The sequence below is a fragment of the Panulirus ornatus genome, chromosome 63, assembly GCF_036320965.1.
Source record: "Panulirus ornatus isolate Po-2019 chromosome 63, ASM3632096v1, whole genome shotgun sequence".
Classification (NCBI taxonomy): domain Eukaryota; kingdom Metazoa; phylum Arthropoda; class Malacostraca; order Decapoda; family Palinuridae; genus Panulirus; species Panulirus ornatus.
Window position 1 is genome coordinate 1,574,911 of NC_092286.1, and position 27,449 is coordinate 1,602,359.

General features: G+C 42.0%; 1 protein-coding gene across 3 annotated transcripts in view; it reads right to left on the minus strand.

Moving 5' to 3' along the window:
• LOC139745930 (actin-related protein 2/3 complex subunit 3-like) overlaps window positions 1-26,458 on the minus strand; it is a 69,605-nt gene extending 43,147 nt beyond the window's left edge. Inside the window, exons 1-2 of one of the 3 annotated variants that reach the window (XR_011712021.1) lie at window positions 26,144-26,301; window positions 5,047-5,223 (exon numbers count right to left, since the gene is read on the minus strand). Coding sequence is in view for 2 of the 3 variants with exons in the window: in XM_071656620.1 (XP_071512721.1) it covers window positions 5,047-5,223; window positions 26,144-26,149 (183 nt within the window). In the remaining variant the exon portion in view is untranslated. Of the gene's footprint in view, window positions 1-5,046; window positions 5,224-26,143 lie in introns of all 3 variants that reach the window. The other 2 variants (XM_071656621.1, XM_071656620.1) reach the window with 2 other exon arrangements.
• Between the last annotated feature and the right edge of the window lie 991 nt (window positions 26,459-27,449).

Here is a 27,449-nt window from a genome sequence, read left to right on the forward strand (position 1 = left end):
ACCAAGAGGATATATGTGTCGGAGGTGGAGGGAACGAGGAGAAGAGGGAGACCAAATTGGAGGTGGAAAGATGGAGTGAAAAAGATTTTGTGTGATCGGGGCCTGAACATGCAGGAGGGTGAAAGGAGGGCAAGGAATAGAGTGAATTGGAGCAATGTGGTATACCGGGGTTGACGTGCTGTCAGTGGATTGAATCGGGGCATGTGAAGCGTCTGGGGTAAACCATGGAAAGCTGTGTAGGTATGTATATTTGCGTGTGTGGACGTATGTATATACATGTGTATGGGGGTGGGTTGGACCATTTCTTTCGTCTGTTTCCTTGCGCTACCTCGCAAACGCGGGAGACAGCGACAAAGCAAAAAAAAAAAAATATATATATATATATATATATATATATATATATATATATATGTATACATTGAGATGTATAGGTATGTATATTTGCGTGTGGATGTGTATGTATATACATGTGTATGTGGGTGGGTTGGGCCATTCTTTCGTCTGTTTCCTTGCGCTACCTCGCTAACGCGAGAAACAGCGACAAAGCAATAAAAATAAAAGTGCATAGAGGATAGGGGAGAAAGAATACTTCCCACGCATTCCCCGCATGTCGTAGAAGGCGACTAAAGGGGACGGGAACGGCTAGAAACCTTCCCCTCCTTGTATTTTAACTTTCTAAAAGGGAAACCATGGAAGCGGAAGTGAGTCACTGGGTGGGGGATGGGGTGAAGGTTCTGGGAGCATTGAAGAATGTGTGGAAGGCGAGAACGTTATCTCAGAGAGCAAAAATGGGTATGTTTGAAGGAATAGTAGTTCCAACAATGTTATATGGTTGCGAGGTGTGGGCTTTAGATAGAGTTGTGCAGAGGAAGGTGGATGTGTTGGAAATGAGATGTTTGAGGACAATATGTGGTGTGAGGTGGTTTGAGCAAGTAAGTAATGAAAGAGTAAGAGAGATGTATGGTAATAAAAAGATTGTGGTTGAGAGAGCAAAAGAGGGTGTAATGAAATGGTTTGGTCACATGGAGAGAATGAGTGAGGAAAGGTTGACAAAGAGGATATATGTGTCAGAGGTGGAGGGAATGAGAAATGGGAGACCAAAATGGAGGTGGAAGGATGGAGTGAAAAAGATTTTGAGCTATTGGGGCCTGAACATTCAGGAGGGTGAAAGGCGTGCAAGCAATAGAGTGAATTGGAACAATGTGGTATACTGGGGTCAACATGCTGTCAATGGATTGAAGCAGGGTATGTGAAGCATCTGGGATAAACCATGGAAAGTTTTGTGGGGCTTGGATGTGGAAAGGAAGCTGTGGTTTCATTGCATTACACATGACAGCTAGAGACTGAGTGTTAACGAATGTGGCCTTTGTTGTCTTTTCCTAGCGCTACCTTGCACATGCGTAGGGGTAGGGAATGCCATTTCATGTGTGGCAGGGTGGTGATGGGAATGGATTAAGGCAGCAAGTATAAATATGTTTATGTGTATATAGGTATATGTCGGTGTATGTATATATATGTATACGTTGAAATGTACAGGTATGTATATGTGCATGTATGGGCATTTATGTATATACATCTGTATATGGAGGGTTTGGCCATTCTTTCATCTGTTTCCTTGCACTACCTCGCTAACATGGGAGACAGCAACAAAGTATAATATATTTTTTTTTTTTTTTTTTTGCTGTCTCCCGCGTTTGCGAGGTAGCGCAAGGAAACAGACGAAAGAAATGGCCCAACCCACCCCCATACACATGTATATACATACGTCCACACACGCAAATATACATACCTACACAGCTTTCCATGGTTTACCCCAGACGCTTCACACCTCCAATTTGGCCTACTACTTCTCCTAGTTCCCTCCACCTCTGACACATATATCCTCTTGGTCAATCTTTCCTCACTCATTCTCTCCATGTGACCAAACCATTTCAAAACACCCTCTTCAGCTCTCTCAACCACACTCTTTCTATCACCACACATCTCTTACCCTATAATTACTTATTCGATCAAACCACTTCACACCACATAGTGTCCTTAAACATCTCATTTCCAGCACATCCACCCTCCTCCGCACAATTCTATCCATAGCCCACGCCTCGCAGCCATATAACATTGCTGAAACCACTATTCCTTCAAACATACCCATTTTTGCTTTCCAAGATAATGTTCTTGACTTCCACACATTCTTCAGCGCTCCCAGAACTTTCGCCCTCTCCCCCACCCTATGATTCACTTCTGCTTCCATGGTTCCATCTGCTGCCAAATCCACTCCCAGATATCTAAAACACTTCATTTCCTCCAGTTTTTCTCCATTCAAACTTACCTCCCAATTGATTTGTCCCTCAACCCTACTGTACCTAATAACCTTGCTCTTATTCACATTTACTCTCAGCTTTCCTCTTTCACACACTTTACCAAACTCAGTCACCAGCTTCTGCTGTTTCTCACATGAATCAGCCACCAGCACTGTATCATCAGCGAACAACAACTGACTCACTTCCCAAGCTCTCTCATCCACAACAGACTGCATACTTGCCCCTCTTTCCAAAACTCTTGCATTCACCTCCCTAACAACCCCATCCATAACAAATTAAACAACCATGGAGACATCACACACCCCTGCCACAAACCTACATTCACTGAGAACCAATCACTTTCCTCTCTTCCTACAAGTACACATGCCTTACATCCTCAATAAAAACTTTTCACTGCTTCTAACAACTTGCCTCCCACACCATATATTCTTAATACCTTCCACAGAGCACCTCTATCAACTCTATCATATGCCTCCTCCAGATCCATAAATGCTACACACCATATATTCTTAATACCTTCCACAGAGCACCTCTATCAACTCTATCATATGCCTCCTCCAGATCCATAAATGCTACATACAAATCCATTTGCTTTTCAAAGTATTTCTCACATACATTCTTCAAAGCAAACACCTGATCCACACATCCTCTACCACTTCTGAAACCACACTGCTCTTCCCCAATCTGATGCTCTGTACATGTTTTCACCCTCTCAATCAATACCCTCCCATATAATTTCCCAGGAATACTAAACAAACTTATACCTCTGTAATTTGAGCACTCACTTTTATCCCCTTTGCCTTTGTACAATGGCAATATGCAAGCATTCTGCTAATCCTCAGGCACCTCACCATGAGTCATACATACATTCAATAACCTCACCAACCAGTCAACAATACAGTCACCCCCTTTTTTAATAAAATCCACTGCAATACCATCCAAACCCGCTGCCTTGCCAGCTTTCATCTTCCACAAAGCTTTTACTACCTCTTCTCTGTTTACCAAATCATTTTCCCTAACCCTCTCACTTTGCACACCACCTCGACCAAAGCACCCTATATCTGCCACTCTATCATCAAACACATTCAACAAACCTTCAAAATACTCACTCCATCTCCTTCTCACATCACCACTACTTGTTATCACCTCCGCATCAGCCCCCTTCACTGAAGTTACCATTTGTTCCCTTGTCTTACACACTTTATTTACCTTCTTCTAAAACACCTTTTTATTCTCCCTAAAATTTAATGACACTCTCTCACCCCAACTCTCATTTGCCCTCTTTTTCACCTCTTACACCTTTCTCTTGACCTCCTGCCTCTTTCTTTTATACATCTCCCACTCATTTGCATTATTTCCTTGCAAAAATCGTCCATATGCCTCTCTCTTCTCTTTCACTAATAATCTTACTTCTTCATCTCACCACTCAGTACCCCTTCTAATCTGCCCACCTCCCACGCTTCTCATGCCACAAGCATCTTTTGCGCAAGGCATCACTGCTTCCCTAAATACATCCCATTCCTCCCCAGCTCCCCTTACCTCCTTTGTTCTCACCTTTTTTCATTCTGTACTCAGTTTCTCTTGGTATTTCCTCACACAAGTCTCCTTCCAAAGCTCACTTACTCTCACCACTCTTTTCACCCCACATTGTCTCTTCTGAAAACCTCTACAAATCTTCACCTTCGCCTCCACAAGATAATGATCAGACGTCCCTCCAGTTGCACCTCTCAGCACATTAACATCCAAAAGTCTCTCTTTTGCGTGCCTATCAATTAACACGTAATCAAATAACGCTCTCTGGCCATCTCTTCTACTTACATACGTATACTTATGTATATATCTCTCTTTTTAAACCAGGTATTCCCAATCACCAGTCCTTTTTCAGCACATAAATCTACAAGCTCTTCACCATTTCCATTTACAACACTGAACATCCCATGTACACCAATTATTCCCTCAACTGCCACATTACTCACCTTTACAGTCAATTCACCCATCACTATAACCCGGTCTCGTGCATCAAAGCTACTAACACACTCACTCAGCTGCTCCCAAAACACTTGCCTCGCATGATCTTTCTTCTCATGCCCAGGTGCATATGTTCCAATAATCACCCATCTCTCTCCATCAACTTTCAGTTTTACCCATATCAATCTAGAGGTTACTTTCTTACACTCTATCACATACTCCCACCACTCCTGTTTCAGGAGCAGTGCTACTCCTTCCCTTGCTCTTGTCCTCTCACTAACCCCTGACTTTACACCCAAGACATTCCCAAACCACTCTTCCCCTTTATCCTTGAGCTTCGTTTCACTCAGAGCCAAAACATCCAGGTTTCTTTCCTCAAACATACTACCTATCTCTTCTTTTTTCTCATCTTGGTTACATCCACACATATTTAAACACCCCAATCTGAGCCTTCAAGGAGGATGAGCACTCCCTGCAAGACTCCTTCTTCTGTTTCCCCTTTTAAAAAGTTAAAATACAAGGAGGGGAGGGTTTCCAGCCCCCCGCTCCCATCCTCTTTAGTCACCTTCTACGAAACATGAGGAATGCGAGGGAAGTATTCTTTCTCCCCTATCCCCAGGGATGATAAAATAAAATTTAGGATGCACTCTTATAAGTGTATAAAAATACACTGGCCCTGAAATACCAGAGACTTTTATCAATGACACTAATACCTTTACATTTCAACCTATATCTAGACCTTGAAACAAGAGGAACTCACCTTAACTTCATAGGTGCGGAAAAATACATTGGCCTTGAAATACTGGAGTGCTTCATCAATGACATCAATGCCTTCACCACTCATAAGAGGTGCAGGGCCTCTGTATTTAGTTCTCAATGGAAGCATAGCCATATTTCCCACAACTGAACCAGGATGAGGAATGTTGCAATGATAGGCCTGTGAAACATGGGGAAACAATAGTTACAAAGAACAAATATACAGTACACATACCCTATAAAGGATCAATTACATATGAATCATGGTAACTTTTATCACAAATTGTAAAATTTATGAGAATGTTCTGAAAACTGTAGCTCAGAATCTGTAAGAATATAATGTTCTAATGTATGCAATACTGCAGACACAATCGAAAAATCTGGATAGATATTTTCTCAATTATGTACAGGGTGGTTCAAAAAGATGATTTTAGTCTGATAGGGTATAAATGAAAAAGAAATTATGAAATTCGAAAGAAATTAAAAGTAGAATCTAATATTATCATTTTGACATAATATTTTGACAAGAAAATAGTGAAATTGGAGAGAAATGTAGCTTAGACATTGAAGCTTATTGATACAGTGGTTAAATTGATGAGAACTGCTATTGACGTTTGTGTAAATAAATTATACATTTCCTTTTTCCATAGCCAGAGGTTGAACCATTATGTGACATTCATTTTTTTCATTCATTTCAAGCTAGAAGTTTCAGTTTTCTAAATTTTTTCTTACATTTTTCATATGTATATATATGTATGTGTGTGTGTGTGTGTATAAGTGCGTATGTATGTGTATGTGTGTGTATGTGTATATGTATGTATATATGTATATTATCCCTGGGGATAGGGGTGAAAGAATACTTCCCACGTATTCCTCGCGTGTCGTAGAAAGCGACTAGAGGGGACGGGAGCGGGGGGCCAGAAATCCTCCCCTCCTTGTATTAACTTTCTAAAATGGGAAACAGAAGAAGGAGTCACGCGGGGAGTGCTCATCCTCCTCGAAGGCTCAGAGTGGGGTGCCTAAATGTGTGTGGATGTAACCAGGATGTGAAAAAAGGAGAGATAGGTAGTATGTTTGAGGAAAGGAACCTGGATGTTTTGGCTCTGAGTGAAACGAAGCTCAAGGGTAAAGGGGAAGAGTGGTTTGGGAATGTCTGGGGAGTAAAGTCAGGGGTTAGTGAGAGGACAAGAGCAAGGGAAGGAGTAGCAATACTCCTGAAACAGGAGTTGTGGGAGTATGTGATAGAATGTAAGAAAGTAAATTCTCGATTAATATGGGTAAAACTGAAAGTTGATGGAGAGAGGTGGGTGATTATTGGTGCATATGCACCTGGGCATGAGAAGAAAGATCATGAGAGGCAAGTGTTTTGGGAGCAGCTGAATGAGTGTGTTAGTGGTTTTGATGCACGAGACCGGGTTATAGTGATGGGTGATTTGAATGCAAAGGTGAGTAATGTGGCAGTTGAGGGAATAATTGGTATACATGGGGTGTTCAGTGTTGTAAATGGAAATGGTGAAGAGCTTGTAGATTTATGTGCTGAAAAAGGACTGATGATTGGGAATACCTGGTTTAAAAAGCGAGATATACATAAGTATACTTATGTAAGTAGGAGAGATGGCCAGAGAGCGTTACTGGATTACGTGTTAATTGACAGGCGTGCGAAAGAGAGACTTTTGGATGTTAATGTGCTGATAGGTGCAACTGGGGGGTTGTCTGATCATTATCTTGTGGAGGCTAAGGTGAAGATTTGTATGGGTTTTCAGAAAAGAAGAGTGAATGTTGGGATGAAGAGGGTGGTGAGAGTAAGTGAGCTTGGGAAGGAGACCTGTGTGAGGAAGTACCAGGAGAGACTGAGTACAGAATGGAAAAAGGTGAGAACAATGGAAGTAAGGGGAGTGGGGGAGGAATGGGATGTATTTAGGGAATCAGTGATGGATTGCGCAAAAGATGCTTGTGGCATGAGAAGAGTGGGAGGTGGGTTGATTAGAAAGGGTAGTGAGTGGTGGGATGAAGAAGTAAGAGTATTAGTGAAAGAGAAGAGAGAGGCATTTGGACAATTTTTGCAGGGAAAAAATGCAATTGAGTGGGAGATGTATAAAAAAAGAGACAGGAGGTCAAGAGAAAGGTGCAAGAGGTGAAAAAAAGGGCAAATGAGAGTTGGGGTGAGAGAGTATCATTAAATTTTAGGGAGAATAAAAAGATGTTCTGGAAGGAGGTAAATAAAGTGCGTAAGACAAGGGAGCAAATGGGAACTTCAGTGAAGGGCGCAAATGGGGAGGTGATAACAAGTAGTGATGATGTGAGAAGGAGATGGAGTGAGTACTTTGAAGGTTTGTTGAATGTGTTTGATGATAGAGTGGCAGATATAGGGTGTTTTGGTCAAGGTGGTGTGCAAAGTGAGAGGGTTAGGGAAAATGATTTGGTAAACAGAGAAGAGGTAGTGAAAGCTTTGCGGAAGATGAAAGCCGGCAAGGCAGCAGGTTTGGATGGTATTGCAGTGGAATTTATTAAAAAAGGGGGTGACTGTATTGTTGACTGGTTGGTAAGGTTATTTAATATATGTATGACTCATGGTGAGGTGCCTGGGGATTGGCGGAATGCGTGCATAGTGCCAATGTACAAAGGCAAAGGGGATAAGAGTGAGTGCTCAAATTACAGAGGTATAAGTTTGTTGAGTATTCCTGGTAAATTATATGGGAGGGTATTGATTGAGAGGGTGAAGGCATGTACAGAGCATCAGATTGGGGAAGAGCAGTGTGGTTTCAGAAGTGGTAGAGGATGTGTGGATCAGGTGTTTGCTTTGAAGAATGTATGTGAGAAATACTTAGAAAAGCAAATGGATTTGTATGTAGCATTTATGGATCTGGAGGAGGCATATGATAGAGTTGATAGAGATGCTCTGTGGAAGGTATTAAGAATATATGGTGTGGGAGGAAAGTTGTTAGAAGCAGTGAAAAGTTTTTATCGAGGATGTAAGGCATGTGTACGTGTAGGAAGAGAGGAAAGTGATTGGTTCTCAGTGAATGTAGGTTTGCGGCAGGGGTGTGTGATGTCTCCATGGTTATTCAATTTGTTTATGGATGGGGTTGTTAGGGAGGTAAATGCAAGAGTTTTGGAAAGAGGGGCAAGTATGAAGTCTGTTGGGGATGAGAGAGCTTGGGAAGTGAGTCAGTTGTTGTTCGCTGATGATACAGCGCTGGTGGCTGATTCATGTGAGAAACTGCAGAAGCTGGTGACTGAGTTTGGTAAAGTGTGTGGAAGAAGAAAGTTAAGAGTAAATGTGAATAAGAGCAAGGTTATTAGGTACAGTAGGGTTGAGGGTCAAGTCAATTGGGAGGTGAGTTTGAATGGAGAAAAACTGGAGGAAGTGAAGTGTTTTAGATATCTGGGAGTGGATCTGGCAGCGGATGGAACCATGGAAGCGGAAGTGGATCATAGGGTGGGGGAGGGGGCGAAAATTCTGGGGGCCTTGAAGAATGTGTGGAAGTCGAGAACATTATCTCGGAAAGCAAAAATGGGTATGTTTGAAGGAATAGTGGTTCCAACAATGTTGTATGGTTGCGAGGCGTGGGCTATGGATAGAGTTGTGCGCAGGAGGATGGATGTGCTGGAAATGAGATGTTTGAGGACAATGTGTGGTGTGAGGTGGTTTGATCGAGTGAGTAACGTAAGGGTAAGAGAGATGTGTGGAAATAAAAAGAGCGTGGTTGAGAGAGCAGAAGAGGGTGTTTTGAAGTGGTTTGGGCACATGGAGAGAATGAGTGAGGAAAGATTGACCAAGAGGATATATGTGTCGGAGGTGGAGGGATCGAGGAGAAGAGGGAGACCAAATTGGAGGTGGAAAGATGGAGTGAAAAGGATTTTGTGTGATCGGGGCCTGAACATGCAGGAGGGTGAAAGGAGGGCAAGGAATAGAGTGAATTGGAGCGATGTGGTATACCGGGGTTGACGTGCTGTCAGTGGATTGAATCAGGGCATGTGAAGCGTCTGGGGTAAACCATGGAAAGCTGTGTAGGTATGTATATTTGCGTGTGTGGACGTATGTATATACATGTGTATGGGGGGGGGGGGGGATTGGGCCATTTCTTTCATCTGTTTCCTTGCGCTACCTCGCAAACGCGGGAGACAGCGACAAAGTATAATAAAAATAAAATAAAATAAATATTATCATGTAGATTATATTACTTTCATGGTTTTAATTAAACTCATAACTGCAAGTTGGTGATGTACTGATTAGCAATGCTGACCATGAATCATATACATGCTTGCCTGGATGTCAATCCTTGTTGTAGCAGTCAACCCAAAGCTAACCAAGCTGTTCATCCTTCCCATGGGGCTGGTGAATAAACTGGTATGTGGTTAAGGCTGGGCGTGCAGGTGTATGCACATAAGAGTAAAGACATGGTACATATGTAAGGGCAACATGAGTAAAGTTCTCTAAATACACAAACAGTAATCATATATAGATAAGAAAGGGTAGTGAGTGGTAGGATGAGAAAGTTAAATTGGTAGCAAAAGAGAAAAGAGAGGTGTATGGTCATTATCTTCAGGAAGGAATGCAAAAGACTGAGAGATGTAAGAGGGAAAGTGGAGAGTAGGACTGAACAAGTATCAGCAAACTTCAGTGGAAATAAGAAATAATTTTGGAAGGAGGTCAACAGAGAAAGGTAACAGAACAAACGGGAACATCAGTGAAGGGGGCAAATGGGGAAGAGGTACAAGGCAGAAATAAGAAAAAGAGAGAAAGTGAGTATACTGGAGGGTTATTACACACGTCTGACAACAATGTAGATGATATGGGATGTTTTGGATTTTGGGGTACGCAAAAGTAAGGAAGTCATGGAAAGTAGTATGGTAAAGAGGAGAGGTGGTGGCACCGCATGAGATGAAGTGCAGTAAAGTGGTAGGAACAAATGGAACTGCCTAACATTTCTTAAGGGAGGGATTGTGTTGTTAACTGGTTAGTCAGAATTTTCGTTGCATATATAGATCATGATGAAGTGCCTGAGGATTAGCGGAATGCGTGTATAATGCCACCATATGAAGGCAATGGAGGCAAATGTGAAAATTCAAATTACAAAGGCATATATGGGTTAAGTGTAGCTGGTAAGTTGTATTGGGAAGTGATGACTGACAGGGTTTGTTTCAGGCTAAGTAGGAAGAATGTGGCTTCAGGAGTGATTAAGGATGTGTGTATCAGGTGTATGCTTTGAAGAATGTGTGCGAGAAACAAAGACACAAAAAAATCTGTATATAGCATTCATGGATATGGAGAAGTAGTATGATAGGGCTGATTGAGATGCTATGTGAAAGGTGCCAAAAATATATGCTTGATAGGAAACTTGTGAGAAGTAGTGAAGAGTTTACCAAGAGAATAAACATGTGTGTGAGTAGGAAGAGAGGAGAATTAGTGGTTTCAGGTAGGTTTGCCTCATGGGTTTGTGATGTCACCATGGTTGTTTAATTTGTTTATGGATAGGGTGGTGAGGGAAGTAAATACAAAGATCTTAAGTAGAGTAGTAAGTATGCAATTTGTTTTGGAAGAGGACCTGGGATGTGAGTCAACTGTTGTTTGCTGATGTAGTGGTGGCATATTTGTGATAAAACAGCAGAAGCTGGTGTCTGAGTTTAGGAGAGTGTGTGAAAGTAGAAAGTTGAAAGTAAATGAGAATGAGAGCAAGGTTATTATGTTTAGCAGAAGAGGGACAGGATATTTGGAGTGTAAGTTTGAAGGGATATAACAAAGAGGAAGTGGGGTGTTTTAGAAACCTGGAAATGATATGGCAGTGAATGAACCATGGGAGCTAAAGTGAGCCATAGGGTGGGTGAGAGGGCAAAGATCCTAGGTACACTGAGGAATGTGTGGAAAAAGAGGTCACTGTCTACAAGGGCAAAGTTGGGTGTTTGATGGTACAGTAGTCTTGTTGGTGATGTACATAGCAAAAATGTAAAGAAGGTGGATGTTTTGGAAATGAAAAGTTTAAGGGCAATATACAGTGTTAGGAAGGTTGATCAAATAAGGGATGAGTGGGTAGGAGAGAGGTGTGGTTGTAAGAGGAGTATATATATATGAGAGTTGAAGAGAGTGTGTTGAAATGGTTGGGACATATGGAGGGGATGACTAAGAGGGTATACATGCCAGAAGTGGAGGGAAAGAGGAAAAGAGGTAAACCAAGGAAGAGATGGAAGGAAGGTGTGAAAGAAGCTTTGAAAGTTTGGGAGCCTAAAAAAAATGCAGGTGGGTGCAAGACAAACAATGGACAGAGTGAACTGGAGCAATGTGTTAAATAGGGTACAACATGCTGTCAATGGGCTAGACCAGGGCATATGAAGCAATCGGACGAAATCACAAAAAGGTCTGTAGGGCCTAGTTGTGGAGAAAAGCTCTGGCTTCAGTACATCAGACATGACAGCTAGAGTGTGAATGTGAGAAAATGAGGTAATTTCTGCATCTGTTCCTTGTACTAAAGTACCTTGATGTAGGAAATGGCAAATATGTACCAGTTTGAAAAAAAAGTATCGTTTTCCACATGAACAGTCTTTCCCACTAAAAAATATTACCCATTCTTGACATCACATACAACACATATGACATTCAATCTCCATTAAAATTATATAAACACAAATACTACACACAAAATGAATGCCCTGGGAATACTAACTGGCACCATTTGGACAAGAAAACAATGTCAACATCTCACACAAATAATTCATCTGCTCTACTTTAAAATATGCCTCACATGCCTAATCTTCCACTTCCTTACCTTACCCTACCATTGCACCCTAGAAGTCCCTTTTATCCCTATGAGGCTTCTGCAGCCCTTAGGGAGTTGGCCACATCCACGGATGTGTGTACCTTCACGTGCAGAAAGTGGACGGCAATTGAGTAATAAATGCTTGGAATCTTCATCATAATTACATCAAGGGCATGAAGGGTCTTGGGATATGTTGAACTGACAGTGATGGTTGATGTCCACAGCATGAGTGGGAGAGAGTGACTTATGTTTATCTGGGGACTGATTTGTGATGGGTGTAAGCCTGGTGGAATGGAGTTTAAGACACAGATAGGAGGTAAGTTGTTTAGAGCTTATTGGGTTATTTCAATGTGCAGGCGTTTTGTCACTACTATATTTGTCAGAGGTTGGGGATGTGTTAGTAGACATAATTGAAGGTTGATGCAGGGGTTTGCTTTGAATGTCAGTAATTTTTTTTTCTTCACAGTGTCCAAAATAGCACAAGCAAAACATACTCCAATCGAAACCATTTTGGGTGAAAGAAAAAGGTAAAAGGAAGAGAATTTAGAAATTAATCTAGGATGTTGGTTAATTTCATAGTGGTTTGGGTGGGATAGGTCTAGTGCAGTTGCAGAAAATTGAATGCCAGGTATTTGAGGTGGGACTGTAATGGGAGGATTTTTCTTTCACTGTAAAGGTGTTGAGTGTTTGTGGTTGCCAAGCACCTAGTGATTATTCGGGTGCACTGCTTTAGGTAGTTTGTAGCCTTGTTATATTTGCATTTGATAGAGTGGGACACAAGGAAAGTGAGACTTAGTTTAAAGTGGAATAGATGAACTGTCTGAATAGGATGGTGAAGGGTTCTTTTTCTTGTCCAAATCTGTTGCCAGTCAGTGTTTTGAGGGCATTTAGTTAGTGTGCTGCTTTCATGATGATGGTATTGGCGAGGAAAGCAAATGTCGTGTGTGTATCATAAGTGACACCTAAAATGGTTGGTGTTTCGCTCTGTGGAAGAGACTGTCCATTCAAGGTGACTGGAAGGTGTAAGGTCAATTCTTGTCATTCTGGGGTCAAAATAGTGACTGAGGACTTCTGTGGGGATGCAGATATTCTGTTCTGGATGAGTCTTTGTTCCAACTGTGTACTGCAATGCCACATGTCTGATGTTGCTACCACAGTGTTTTGATGTGCCCGTGAGGTCATCTGCATACGAAAAAACCTTCATCTTAAAGACAGCCTGAAGTAATAGGAGGTTGCACACGAAGAGAACTGGAGAAAGAATTGATCCTTGGGATAATTGCAGAATTTTAGAGGCAAAGCAATTTAGAGTAACTCTGGCAAACAATGATTGGCCAACCAGTTTTTGTTCTTGTTGTGGAGGATGGTGTCAAGGATTTTTTGGGTGAGGATGTGTCTTTGTTGATGTCTACTGTCCCTAGTACTTTGCAGGAGGGGGGATGTGACCAGCTGAATTCATTTATATTATATTGTGTGAGCTCATTATGAAATGTGGTGAGGAAGTGTTTGGGTCTGAAGCCATGCTGTGTGGATAAGAGTAAGATGTTTTGGTTCATTCAGTCATGCATCACTTCTTTAAAGTTTGGATAATGAGGACAAAAGTAATATAGGGTGGTAGGAGGAGGGGGAGTTGGGTAGTTTTGAGTGGGTTAGGATTGGTATTGTGTTGATAAGTTTCCAGATCTTTGGGATTTTGTAGGGTTGCCAGCAGTTGAAAATATCTGTAAATGCTTGGATTGCAAATGGGCCAGTGTTTCATGTGAAAGTTCAATATATTATTAGGGTCTGTAGCAGGAGAATTCTTTATGGCTTGAATTGCACTGCTTGTATCAGTGGGCATAAAAGTGGATGGGCAGATGTTTCTGAGAGTATTTTCAGAAGGTTTTTCATGACTCTCCTGTCTAGGAGTGTAACAGGTTTGTGGCCAATTTTTAAGTACTATCTCATAAGTAAGTATGTGCACTCTTTGGCAGGTGGAATTTCATTGGAATGGGTCAGGAGTGCTTCATAAATGGGGGCTAGACTGGTACACCAAGAGTGGATTTCTTTAATGTGCACCAAAGATGGGTTATGTGATTCACTGTGCTGAGGAAGGACTGCCAGTTTTCAGTTTGTCTTTTAGTCATTAGGTTAGCGATGGTGTTATTTAGAGACTGCATTTGTTCTATAATTTCTATTGGTGAGTGGTTGTGTGTGAGCTGGTTTCTTTATGAAGTGTGTAAACTGTGAGGAGAAAATGAACTTCATTTCTCTCTGTGCTCTTGAGGTAAATGCTCTCTGCTGGCTTAGTTGGAGATACTGATGTGTAAGACTGCAAGATTTTGGGATGGGAAATCATCCATACTGAAGTTATGGAGCTTTGCTTCCACGAGCAGTGTGAAAGCAAGACAGTCTGCTTTTCTGTAATTTGTGCAAGTTTCTTTAGTGGTTGTACTAACTGGGACCCTGGAAGGAGTGTTATCTGGATGGCAAAGTGGTCAGATGATAGTTCATGCAGTGTGCTCCAGCTTGTCCTAGTGTGTAGTGCTGATGAGCAGAATGTAATGTTTGGTGAGGTCAGTTGCAGGAGGCGGAGGGTTGGAAGTCTGGTAGGCTGGGTGCTTGGGCTGAGAATACTGAGATGATGCAGTTGGCGGAATGGTGGGCACTGAAAACTCACAAAGGCAGGTGATGGGCATGCTAGTGTGGTTCTGCACCTGGGGAGTGTATCTGGGTATATGGAGGGTAGAGGTATTATATTGTAGTTGATACTGTGAAGTTTTATTTCCATGTAATATATTTCTAGGGTGCTGTCATTGTTTGTGAGCTGTTTTGTAATGTCAGATGGATAAAGGCATGTTGTTGTGGAGTATTTTGAGCCTTTCCATTTCTGTTCCTAATGCCAATGGAGTTGAGTTGCAAGATCTTAGTTTGTTGTTGAGGTTCTGCAGAAGTGAATGATTTTTGTGAAGAGTGAAAGTCTACGTTGTGTGATGCTGTGTAGTGGGAACTTGTGCTGGAGATGAGGGGTTTTCTAAGTTCCTCTCTGAGTGGTTACTAAGTAGTCTCTAATGGATGATGGTGATATACAATAGATGTGATACCACAGAGTGGGGATGGAGCTTCTCATAAACTTGTTCATTTCTCAGATTTGGGAGATAGCATATAAACAAGTTGTCATGTATAATGCACTAAAACAGTCCCCACCCAAAACCTGGCCCTGGTTGCATTATCTGCTCTGCTTCAGTCCACTAACAGCATGTTGCCTCCTATATACTAACTAACTCCAATTCACTCTATCCTTTACATGCCCTTCACTCTCCAACATGTTCAGGCCTAAAAAACTCAAAATCTCTATGGCTCCATCCTTCCATCTCCAATCTAGTTTACACCTTCTCCTTGTCACTTCCACTACTGGCACATATATCCTCTTTGTCAGCACCTCACTCATTCTCTCCATACTTATAAACCACTTCAACACTTCCTCTTTAGCTTTCTCAACAGTCGTCTTATTACCACACCTTTATCTTACCCTTTTTATTTCTTTATCCATCCAACCACCTCCAGCCACATACTGTTCTTAAACATTATATTTCCAGTACATCTACCCTCAAATTACAGAGGTATAAGTTTGTTGAGTATTCCTGGTAAATTATATGGGAGGGTATTGATTGAGAGGGTGAAGGCATGTACAGAGCATCAGATTGGGGAAGAGCAGTGTGGTTTCAGAAGTGGTAGAGGATGTGTGGATCAGGTGTTTGCTTTGAAGAATGTATGTGAGAAATACTTAGAAAAGCAAATGGATTTGTATGTAGCATTTATGGATCTGGAGAAGGCATATGATAGAGTTGATAGAGATGCTCTGTGGAAGATATTAAGAATATATGGTGTGGGAGGCAAGTTGTTAGAAGCAGTGAAAAGTTTTTATCGAGGATGAAAGGCATGTGTACGTGTAGGAAGAGAGGAAAGTGATTGGTTCTCAGTGAATGTAGGTTTGCGGCAGGGGTGTGTGATGTCTCCATGGTTGTTTAATTTGTTTATGGATGGGGTTGTTAGGGAGGTGAATGCAAGAGTTTTGGAAAGAGGGGCAAGTATGAAGTCTGTTGGGGATGAGAGAGCTTGGGAAGTGAGTCAGTTGTAGTTCGCTGATGACACAGTGCTGGTGGCTGATTCATGTGAGAAACTGCAGAAGCTGGTGACTGAGTTTGGTAAAGTGTGTGAAAGAAGAAAGTTAAGAGTAAATGTGAATAAGAGCAAGGTTATTAGGTACAGTAGGGTTGAGGGTCAAGTCAATTGGGAGGTGAGTTTGAATGGAGAAAAACTGGAGGAAGTGAAGTGTTTTAGATATCTGGGAGTGGATCTGGCAGCGGATGGAACCATGGAAGCGGAAGTGGATCATAGGGTGGGGGAGGGGGCGAAAATTCTGGGAGCCTTGAAGAATGTGTGGAAGTCGAGAACATTATCTCGGAAAGCAAAAATGGGTATGTTTGAAGGAATAGTGGCTCCAACAATGTTGTATGGTTGCGAGGCGTGGGCTATGGATAGAGTTGTGCGCAGGAGGATGGATGTGCTGGAAATGAGATGTTTGAGGACAATGTGTGGTGTGAGGTGGTTTGATCGAGTAAGTAAAGTAAGGGTAAGAGAGATGTGTGGAAATAAAAAGAGCGTGGTTGAGAGAGCAGAAGAGGGTGTTTTGAAATGGTTTGGGCACATGGAGAGAATGAGTGAGGAAAGATTGACCAAGAGGATATATGTGTCGGAGGTGGAGGGAACGAGGAGAAGAGGGAGACCAAATTGGAGGTGGAATGATGGAGTGAAAAAGATTTTGTGTGATCGGGGCCTGAACATGCAGGAGGGTGAAAGGAGGGCAAGGAATAGAGTGAATTGGAGCGATGTGGTATACCGGGGTTGACGTGCTGTCAGTGGATGGAATCAAGGAATGTGAAGCGTCTGGGGTAAACCATGGAAAGCTGTGTAGGTATGTGTATTTGCGTGTGTGGACGTATGTATATACAAGTGTATGGGGGTGGGTTGGGCCATTTCTTTCGTCTGTTTCCTTGTGCTACCTCGCAAACGTGGGAGACAGCAGCAAAAATAAAAAAATATATATATATATATATATATATATATATATATATATATATATATATATATACACCATAGCCTGAGTCAGGCACCCATTTCACCAACCAACTCCACGAGGCGGATGAGCAGCTGGGATGAATGTGAACCAACTGCCATGACCAGGATATATATATACATATTTTTATTTTATTATACTTTGTCGCTGTCTCCCGCGTTTGCGAGGTAGCGAAAGGAAACAGACGAAAGAAATGGCCCAACCCACCCCATACACATGTATATACATACGTCCACACACGCAAATATACATACCTACACAGCTTTCCATGGTTTACCCCAGACGCTTCACATGCCTTGATTCAATCCACTGACAACACGTCAACCCCGGTATACCACATCGCTCCAATTCACTCTATTCCTTGCCCTCCTTTCACCCTCCTGCATGTTCAGGCCCCGATCACACAAAATCTTTTTCACTCCATCTTTCCACCTCCAATTTGGTCTCCCTCTTCTCCTCGTTCCCTCCACCTCCGACACATATATCCTCTTGGTCAATCTTTCCTCACTCATTCTCTCCATGTGCCCAAACCACTTCAAAACACCCTCTTCTGCTCTCTCAACCACGCTCTTTTTATTTCCACACATCTCTCTTACCCTTACGTTACTCACTCGATCAAACCACCTCACACCACACATTGTCCTCAAACATCTCATTTCCAGCACATCCATCCTCCTGCGCACAACTCTATCCATAGCCCATGCCTCGCAGCCATACAACATTGTTGGAACCACTATTCCTTCAAACATACCCATTTTTGCTTTCCGAGATAATGTTCTCGACTTCCACACATTCTTCAAGGCTCCCAGAATTTTCGCCCCCTCCCCCACCCTATGATCCACTTCCGCTTCCATGGTTCCATCCGCTGCCAGATCCACTCCCAGATATCTAAAACACTTCACTTCCTCCAGTTTTTCTCCATTCAAACTCACCTCCCAAATGACTTGACCCTCAACCCTACTGTACCTAATAACCTTGCTCTTATTCACATTTACTCTTAACTTTCTTCTTCCACACACTTTACCAAACTCAGTCACCAGCTTCTGCAGTTTCTCACATGAATCAGCCACCAGCGCTGTATCATCAGCGAACAACAACTGACTCACTTCCCAAGCTCTCTCATACACAACAGACTTCATACTTGCCCCTCTTTCCAAAACTCTTGCATTTACCTCCCTAACAACCCCATCCATAAACAAATTAAACAACCATGGAGACATCACACACCCCTGCCGCAAACCTACATTCACTGAGAACCAATCACTTTCCTCTCTTCCTACACGTACACATGCCTTACATCCTCGATAAAAACTTTTCACTGCTTCTAACAACTTTCCTCCCACACCATATATTCTTAATACCTTCCACAGAGCATCTCTATCAACTCTATCATATGCCTTCTCCAGATCCATAAATGCTACATACAAATCCATTTGCTTTTCTAAGTATTTCTCACATACATTCTTCAAAGCAAACACCTGATCCACACATCCTCTACCACTTCTGAAACCACACTGCTCTTCCCCAATCTGATGCTCTGTACATGCCTTCACCCTCTCAATCAATACCCTCCCATATAATTTACCAGGAATACTCAACAAACTTATACCTCTGTAATTTGAGCACTCACTCTTATCCCCTTTGCCTTTGTACAATGGCACTATGCACGCATTCCGCCAACCCTCAGGCACCTCACCATGAGTCATTTTTTATTATTATTATTATACTTTGTCGCTGTCTCCCGCGTTTGCGAGGTAGCGCAAGGAAACAGACGAAAGAAATGGCCCAACCCCCCCCATACACATGTATATACATACGTCCACACACGCAAATATACATACCTACACAGCTTTCCATGGTTTACCCCAAACGCTTCACATGCCTTGATTTAATCCACTGACAGCACGTCAACCCCGGTATACCACATCGGTCCAATTCACTCTATTCCTTGCCCTCCTTTCACCCTCCTGCATGTTCAGGCCCCGATCACACAAAATCTTTTTCACTCCATCTTTCCACCTCCAATTTGGTCTCCCTCTTCTCCTCGTTCCCTCCACCTCCGACACATATATCCTCTTGGTCAATCTTTCCTCACTCATTCTCTCCATGTGCCCAAACCATTTCAAAACACCCTCTTCTGCTCTCTCAACCACGCTCTTTTTATTTCCACACATCTCTCTTACCCTTACGTTACTCACTCGATCAAACCACCTCACACCACACATTGTCCTCAAACATCTCATTTCCAGCACATCCATCCTCCTGCGCACAACTCTATCCATAGCCCACGCCTCGCAACCATACAACATTGTTGGAACCACTATTCCTTCAAACATACCCATTTTTGCTTTCCGAGATAATGTTCTCGACTTCCACACATTCTTCAAGGCCCCCAGAATTTTCGCCCCCTCCCCCACCCTATGATCCACTTCCGCTTCCATGGTTCCATCCGCTGCCAGATCCACTCCCAGATATCTAAAACACTTCACTTCCTCCAGTTTTTCTCCATTCAAACTCACCTCCCAATTGACTTGACCCTCAACCCTACTGTACCTAATAACCTTGCTCTTATTCACATTTACTCTTAACTTTCTTCTTCCACACACTTTACCAAACTCAGTCACCAGCTTCTGCAGTTTCTCACATGAATCAGCCACCAGCGCTGTATCATCAGCGAACAACAACTGACTCACTTCCCAAGCTCTCTCATCCCCAACAGACTTCATACTTGCCCCTCTTTCCAAAACTCTTGCATTTACCTCCCTAACAACCCCATCCATAAACAAATTAAACAACCATGGAGACATCACACACCCCTGCCGCAAACCTACATTCACTGAGAACCAATCACTTTCCTCTCTTCCTACACGTACACATGCCTTACATCCTCGATAAAAACTTTTCACTGCTTCTAATAACTTTCCTCCCACACCATATATTCTTAATACCTTCCACAGAGCATCTCTATCAACTCTATCATATGCCTTCTCCAGATCCATAAATGCTACATACAAATCCATTTGCTTTTCTAAGTATTTCTCACATACATTCTTCAAAGCAAACGCCTGATCCACACATCCTCTACCACTTCTGAAACCACACTGCTCTTCCCCAATCTGATGCTCTGTACATGCCTTCACCCTCTCAATCAATACCCTCCCATATAATTTACCAGGAATACTCAACAAACTTATACCTCTGTAATTTGAGCACTCACTCTTATCCCCTTTGCCTTTGTACATTGGCACTATGCACGCATTCCGCCAATCCTCAGGCACCTCACCATGAGTCATACATATATTAAATAACCTTACCAACCAGTCAACAATACAGTCACCCCCTTTTTTAATAAATTCCACTGCAATACCATCCAAACCTGCTGCCTTGCCGGCTTTCATCTTCCGCAAAGCTTTCACTACCTCTTCTCTGTTTACCAAATCATTTTCCCTAACCCTCTCACTTTGCACACCACCTCGACCAAAACACCCTATATCTGCCACTCTATCATCAAACACATTCAACAAACCTTCAAAATACTCACTCCATCTCCTTCTCACATCACCACTACTTGTTATCACCTCCCCATTTGCGCCCTTCACTGAAGTTCCCATTTGCTCCCTTGTCTTACGCACTTTATTTACCTCCTTCCAGAACATCTTTTTATTCTCCCTAAAATTTAATGATACTCTCTTACCCCAACTCTCATTTGCCCTTTTTTTCACCTCTTGCACCTTTCTCTTGACCTCCTGTCTCTTTCTTTTATACATCTCCCACTCAATTGCATTTTTTCCCTGCAAAAATCGTCCAAATGCCTCTCTCTTCTCTTTCACTAATACTCTTACTTCTTCATCCCACCACTCACTACCCTTTCTAATCAACCCACCTCCCACTCTTCTCATGCCACAAGCATCTTTTGCGCAATCCATCACTGATTCCCTAAATACATCCCATTCCTCCCCCACTCCCCTTACTTCCATTGTTCTCACCTTTTTCCATTCTGTACTCAGTCTCTCCTGGTACTTCCTCACACAGGTCTCCTTCCCAAGCTCACTTACTCTCACCACCCTCTTCACCCCAACATTCACTCTTCTTTTCTGAAAACCCATACAAATCTTCACCTTAGCCTCCACAAGATAATGATCAGACATCCCTCCAGTTGCACCTCTCAGCACATTAACATCCAAAAGTCTCTCTTTCGCACGCCTGTCAATTAACACGTAATCCAATAACGCTCTCTGGCCACCTCTCCTACTTACATAAGTATACTTATGTATATCTCGCTTTTTAAACCAGGTATTCCCAATCATCAGTCCTTTTTCAGCACATAAATCTACAAGCTCTTCACCATTTCCATTTACAACACTGAACACCCCATGTATACCAATTATTCCCTCAACTGCCACATTACTCACCTTTGCATTCAAATCACCTATCACTATAACCCGGTCTCGTGCATCAAAACCACTAACACACTCATTCAGCTGCTCCCAAAACACTTGCCTCTCATGATCTTTCTTCTCATGCCCAGGTGCATATGCACCAATAATCACCCACCTCTCTCCATCAACTTTCAGTTTTACCCATATTAATCGAGAATTTACTTTCTTACATTCTATCACATACTCCCACAACTCCTGTTTCAGGAGTATTGCTACTCCTTCCTTTGCTCTTGTCCTCTCACTAACCCCTGACTTTACTCCCCAGACATTCCCAAACCACTCTTCCCCTTTACCCTTGAGCTTCATTTCACTCAGAGCCAAAACATCCAGGTTCCTTTCCTCAAACATACTACCTATCTCTCCTTTTTTCACATCTTGGTTACATCCACACACATTTAGGCACCCCACTCTGAGCCTTCGAGGAGGATGAGCACTCCCCGCGTGACTCCTTCTTCTGTTTCCCATTTTAGAAAGTTAATACAAGGAGGGGAGGATTTCTGGCCCCCCGCTCCCGTCCCCTCTAGTCGCTTTCTACGACACGCGAGGAATACGTGGGAAGTATTCTTTCACCCCTATCCCCAGGGATAATATACATATATATATACATATACACATACACACACATACACATACATACGCACATATACACACACACACACATACATATATATACATATGAAAAATGTAAGAAACAATTTAGAAAACTGAAACTTCTAGCTTGAAATGAATGAAAAAAAAATGAATGTCACATAATGGTTCAACCTCTGGCTATGGAAAAAGGAAATGTATAATTTATTTACACAAACGTCAATAGCAGTTCTCATCAATTTAACCACTGTATCAATAAGCTTCAATGTCTAAGCTACATTTTTCTCCAATTTCACTATTTTCTTGTCAAAACACCATGTATGAAAACTATCACTCCAGTAACACAACTATAAACATTTACTTCCCCTTTAAAAAAAAAGTTCTGGGGAAGTCTGTCTTGATACACTGCGGGAAACTCTACCACCTGGCGGGGTTTGTGTTGCAATGGTTCCCGATTCACAAACGTAGTAGCATCACTGGTGGGCCAAGGTAGTTCCGTTTGCGAAGAGGCGCTTTATATGATGTCTTGACACACGATGATCTTACATATATATATATATATATATATATATATATATATATATATATATATATATATATATATATATATAAAGGGGGTGACTGTATTGCTGACTGGTTGGTAAGGTTATTTAATGTATGTATGATTCATGGTGAGGTGCCTGAGGATTGGCGGAATGCCTGCATAGTGCCATTGTACAAAGGCAAAGGGGATAAGAGTGAGTGCTCAAATTACAGAGCTATAAGTTTGTTGAGTATTCCTGGTAAATTGTATGGGAGGATATTGATTGAGAGGGTGAAGGCATGTACAGAGCATCAGATTGGGGAAGAGCAGTGTGGTTTCAGAAGTGGTAGAGGATGTGTGGATCAGGTGTTTGCTTTGAAGAATGTATGTGAGAAATACAAATGGATTTGTATGTAGCATTTATGGATCTGGAGAAGGCATATGATAGAGTTGATAGAGATGCTCTGTGGAAGGTATTAAGAGTATATGGTGTGGGAGGAAAGTTGTTAGAAGCAGTGAAAAGTTTTTATTGAGGATGTACGGCATGTGTACGTGTAGGAAGAGAAGAAAGTGATTGGTTCTCAGTTAATGTAGGTTTGCGGTGGGGGTGTGTAATGTCTCCATGGTTGTTTAATTTGTTTATGGATGGGGTTGTTAGGGAGGTGAATGCAAGAGTTTTGGAAAGAGGGGCAAGTATGCAGTCTGTTGTGTATGAGAGAGCTTGGGAAGTGAGTCAATTGTTGTTCGCTGATGACACAGCGCTGGTGGCTGATTCATGTGAGAAACTGCAGTTTCTCACATGTTAAGAGTAAATGTGAATAAGAGCAAGGTTATTAGGTACAGTAGGGTTGAGGGTCAAGTCAATTGGGAGGTAAGTTTGAATGGAGAAAAACTAGAGGAAGTAAAGTGTTTTAGATATCTGGGAGTGGATCAGGCAGCGGATGGAACCATGGAAGCGGAAGTGAATCATTGGGTGGGGGAGGGGGCAAAAATTCTGGGACCCTTGAAGAATGTTTGGAAGTCGAGAATATCTCGGAAAGCAAAAATGGCTATGTTTGAAGGAATAGTGGTTCCAACAATGTTGTATGGTTGTGAGGCGTGGGCTATGGATAGAGTTGTGCGCAGGAGGGTGGATGTGCTGGAAATGAGATGTTTGAGGACAATATGTGGTGTGGGGTGGTTTGATCGAGTAAGTAATGTAAGGGTAAGAGAGATGTGTGGAAATAAAAAGAGTGTGGTTGAGAGAGCAGAAGAGGTTGTTTTGAAATGGTTTGGTCACATGGAGAGAATGAGTGAGGAAAGATTGACCAAGAGGATATATGTGTCAGAGGTGGAGGGAACGAGGAGAAGTAGGAGACCAAATTGGAGGTGGAAGGATGGAGTGAAAAAGATTTTGAGTGATCGGGGCCTGAACATGCAGGAGGGTAAAAGGCGTGCAAGGAATGGAGTGAATTGGAACGATGTGGTATACCGGGGTCAATGTGCTGTCGATGGATTGAACCAGGGCATGTGAAGCGTCTGGGGTAAACCATGGAAAGTTCTGTGGGGCCTGGATGTGGAAAGGGAGCTGTGGTTTCTGGCATTATTACATGACAGCTAGAGACTTGAGTGTGAACGAATGGGGCCTATGTTGTCTTTTCCTAGCGCTACCTCGCACACATGAGGGGGGAGGGAGATGTTATTCCATGTGTGGCGAGGTGGCGATGGGAATAAATAAAGGCAGACTGTATGAATTGTGTACATGTGTATATATGTATATGTCTGTGTGTATATATATGTGTACATTGAGATGTATAGGTATGTATATTTGCGTGTGTGGACGTGTACGTATATACATACGTATGGGTGTGGGTTGGGCCATTTCTTTCGTCTGTTTCCTTGCGCTACCTCGCAACTGCGGGAGACACCGGCAAAGCAAAATAAATAAAATAAATATATAATGTATATGAAGTGATAAGAGAGTTTAAATCAAAACTTGGGAAAGTGGGTGCAGAGATAGAGTGTGGTGGTGAGGTCTGATGACTAGACAAGTCTGTTTGCAGATGATACTGCATTGTCTGCTCAGAGTGAAGAGGAGTTGCAGAAGGTTGTAAACGTGTTTTATGATACGTGTAAGCATAAGCAATAAAAGTTAAAAGTAAAGTAATGGTGTTAAAAAGGAGACAATGAAAGTACAGATTTTGCAAAGCCCTACAGAAAGAGAGAAGAAATTGTACTAAACTGCATTGTAGGCATGGGGGGGAAAAAAGGCTGGAAGTGAAAGTATCTGGGAGCTAGTGACAAGGAAGGAAAGATAAGGGAGAAAGCAGTATAGGGTAGATGAGTCATTGGGTCCCTTAATAGATTAATAAATGGTAGAGATGTAAGCATGGAAGTGATGAAAGGATTAAGGGAAAGCATAATCCTCCCAACCCTGACCTATGCAGCCAAAACATGGACATGGAATGAGTCACAGAGATCAAGTATCCTGGCTGTGGGAACAGGTTAATTGAGAGGAGTCTGGTGTGACTAGATGGTATGACGAAAGAAATGATGAGGTGTATGAGAGATCTGGTGTGGCTGGGAATGAAAAGGGAATGAACTGAAGTGTGGTAGAGTGGGTGAAAGGAAATTGACTTGGTTTGGTTGTGGAAAGACTGGAAGAAGGGGAGTTTACAAAAAGAGTGTATAATGGTTTGATCAAAGGGACTGCTGAGAGAGAAAGATCATCTGTGACATGGGGAAATAGAGTGGAAGAATACTGATAGAAGAATGCATGGAATGGTGTATGCGAGGGAGTCATGTAAGGAATGGGATAAGTAGAGACATGCTGTGGCCACCCCTTGATGAAAGTTCCAGTTTGTCATTTCTCTCTGGGCAAGATTAGGTCTACATCTCTTGTTTCTTGCTTATTCAATTTTTCTTAAATGGTGTTCTATCGTTTCATGACATATAATTCTTCACATTACTTGAAAAACATTATTCTTTCAGTGACCAGGATGTATGTTGACACATCATCAAGTTGGAGGTCATGAAAATTCATAAAAATACATGGAAAGAAGCAACAATATGTTGATCTATACATAAATTTCGTTAACTGACTGGGTCTTCTACAGTATCTATAAACTTGTAATACTATTCAAAACCCTATGAACGAGTGAATCCCCAGGGATTTTGTTGGGGATGTTAAAAAAAATATAACAGCACTTATCACCACACTGCAGGAAGTCTGGTGATGTACCATCACAATGAGGATCATGAAACAAAATCATAGAAATACACACAAAGAATAAATGGTTAATATAAATTTCATTAGCTCTGGATCCTTTACATCATTATTGGTGGACTTCATGGATCATAATACACTCCTGTTTGATTTCTTTGTTTAGAGAGAGAGAGAGAGGGGGGGGGGGGGGCTCTCTACACACTGTTGTGTGGTAACTACCCTCTGGAAGCCAGTAACACTTCGGCCCCTGTCGGTTAAAACTGATTTTAAAATTGAGCTCTTCATAGAATCCACTCACTTGTCTCGTCGACATTACAGTTAAAAAAAAGGGGCAAGAAAAATGTAAAACTCTCACCATAACACAAACAGTAATCACCGCCTATCAGATATGGTGCCGTACCCACTGGAATACATCATATTGACTTTAATATTGCTGATATTTCGTACATAACATCTCCCTGTTAGCAACCCTCACCGGCATTTTGATGTAGATTTTCCTCCAGCGTGTTTGAGATGGTTAGAGCAGGTCGGGTCGGCCCACCAGTTTCTTATCTTGTCTATGTTGACATCTGCCCCTCCCTTGGGACCAAGACCCAAAGGGATAACATCTTTCTAAATCTCCTTCCTTCATATAATATATCTCCGGGCAACATGTTTTTCCCTGTGCAATACCTTTGGTCAATATATTCTTCCATCAGACGAATTTCACTGGCCAGTGTACTCTTCCCTCTGCAATCTATCACTGATCTACGTAATGGTACTGTACGGGCTGGGAATTACACTTGTGGGGCCCATCTCTTGAACATTCTTTAGTAATCTCTATTATAATACAACCTCTTAAACATATATATGTTATCTGCATCAAACACGTCTTCAATAATTATGTTCCATTCCTACGTCACTTTTATACTTTAAAAGTATTCCTTTACAACCTCTTCGATGTATCTCTAACCTTGCATCGTGGAAGAACTTTCCACTGTCCACATTATCGTTATATCATAGAAATTTAAAAGTTGTGATCAAATTATCCCTAACTCCTCTCTATGAAGCCAATAGCCTTTCCTTGTAACTCAGCCTTTTGAATTGTGGTATCATCTTTGATGCGCTCATCTGGACCTTCTCTGTTAACTCTGTGCTTCTTTTGGTGGTGTGACCAAAGCCTGAGAAGCATAATCTAGTTTTGGCCTTAAGTAAGATGTGAACAGCTTGCTAAACATTTCCTTATCAATATACCTGAAAGCTATACTGATATTTGCCAGCAGACAGTTTGTAACCTTAATTACTCTCCTAATATGGAACTTTGGCGACAGGTTAGGACGATGTTGATCCCAAGTCTTCACAAACACAAAAGCTTCTTTCCTGCTACATAATCATGATATTGAATCCGTCTTTCGCTTTGTTTCGTCCTCATTAGAAATGTTCGCGATAAATTTTATCAACTACGATTTACTCCAACGTTGAAATATGTTTAGGTTCCTTTGTAAGCTGATGCAATCCTCTTCGTCTTTCACTTATGATCTTTGCATCATCTGCAACTATATTCAGGTAAGATTCCGTATCCTCAGGAATTCATTGATATAGGTAAAGAGGGGTAATGACCTTCCTCTGGTCAGCACCCATCTGAAGAAGGCTAATATAACATTCCTTCTCTGTTCCTCTGGCTGAGATCATTTGGTCAAGGAAGGAGTTCCCCTTTCCTCCTCCTGCTTGGTGTTCCAACTTCTGACTCAGCTCCCATGTGGTTAAGCGCCAAAGGCTTTCTGACAGTCGGATACAAATAG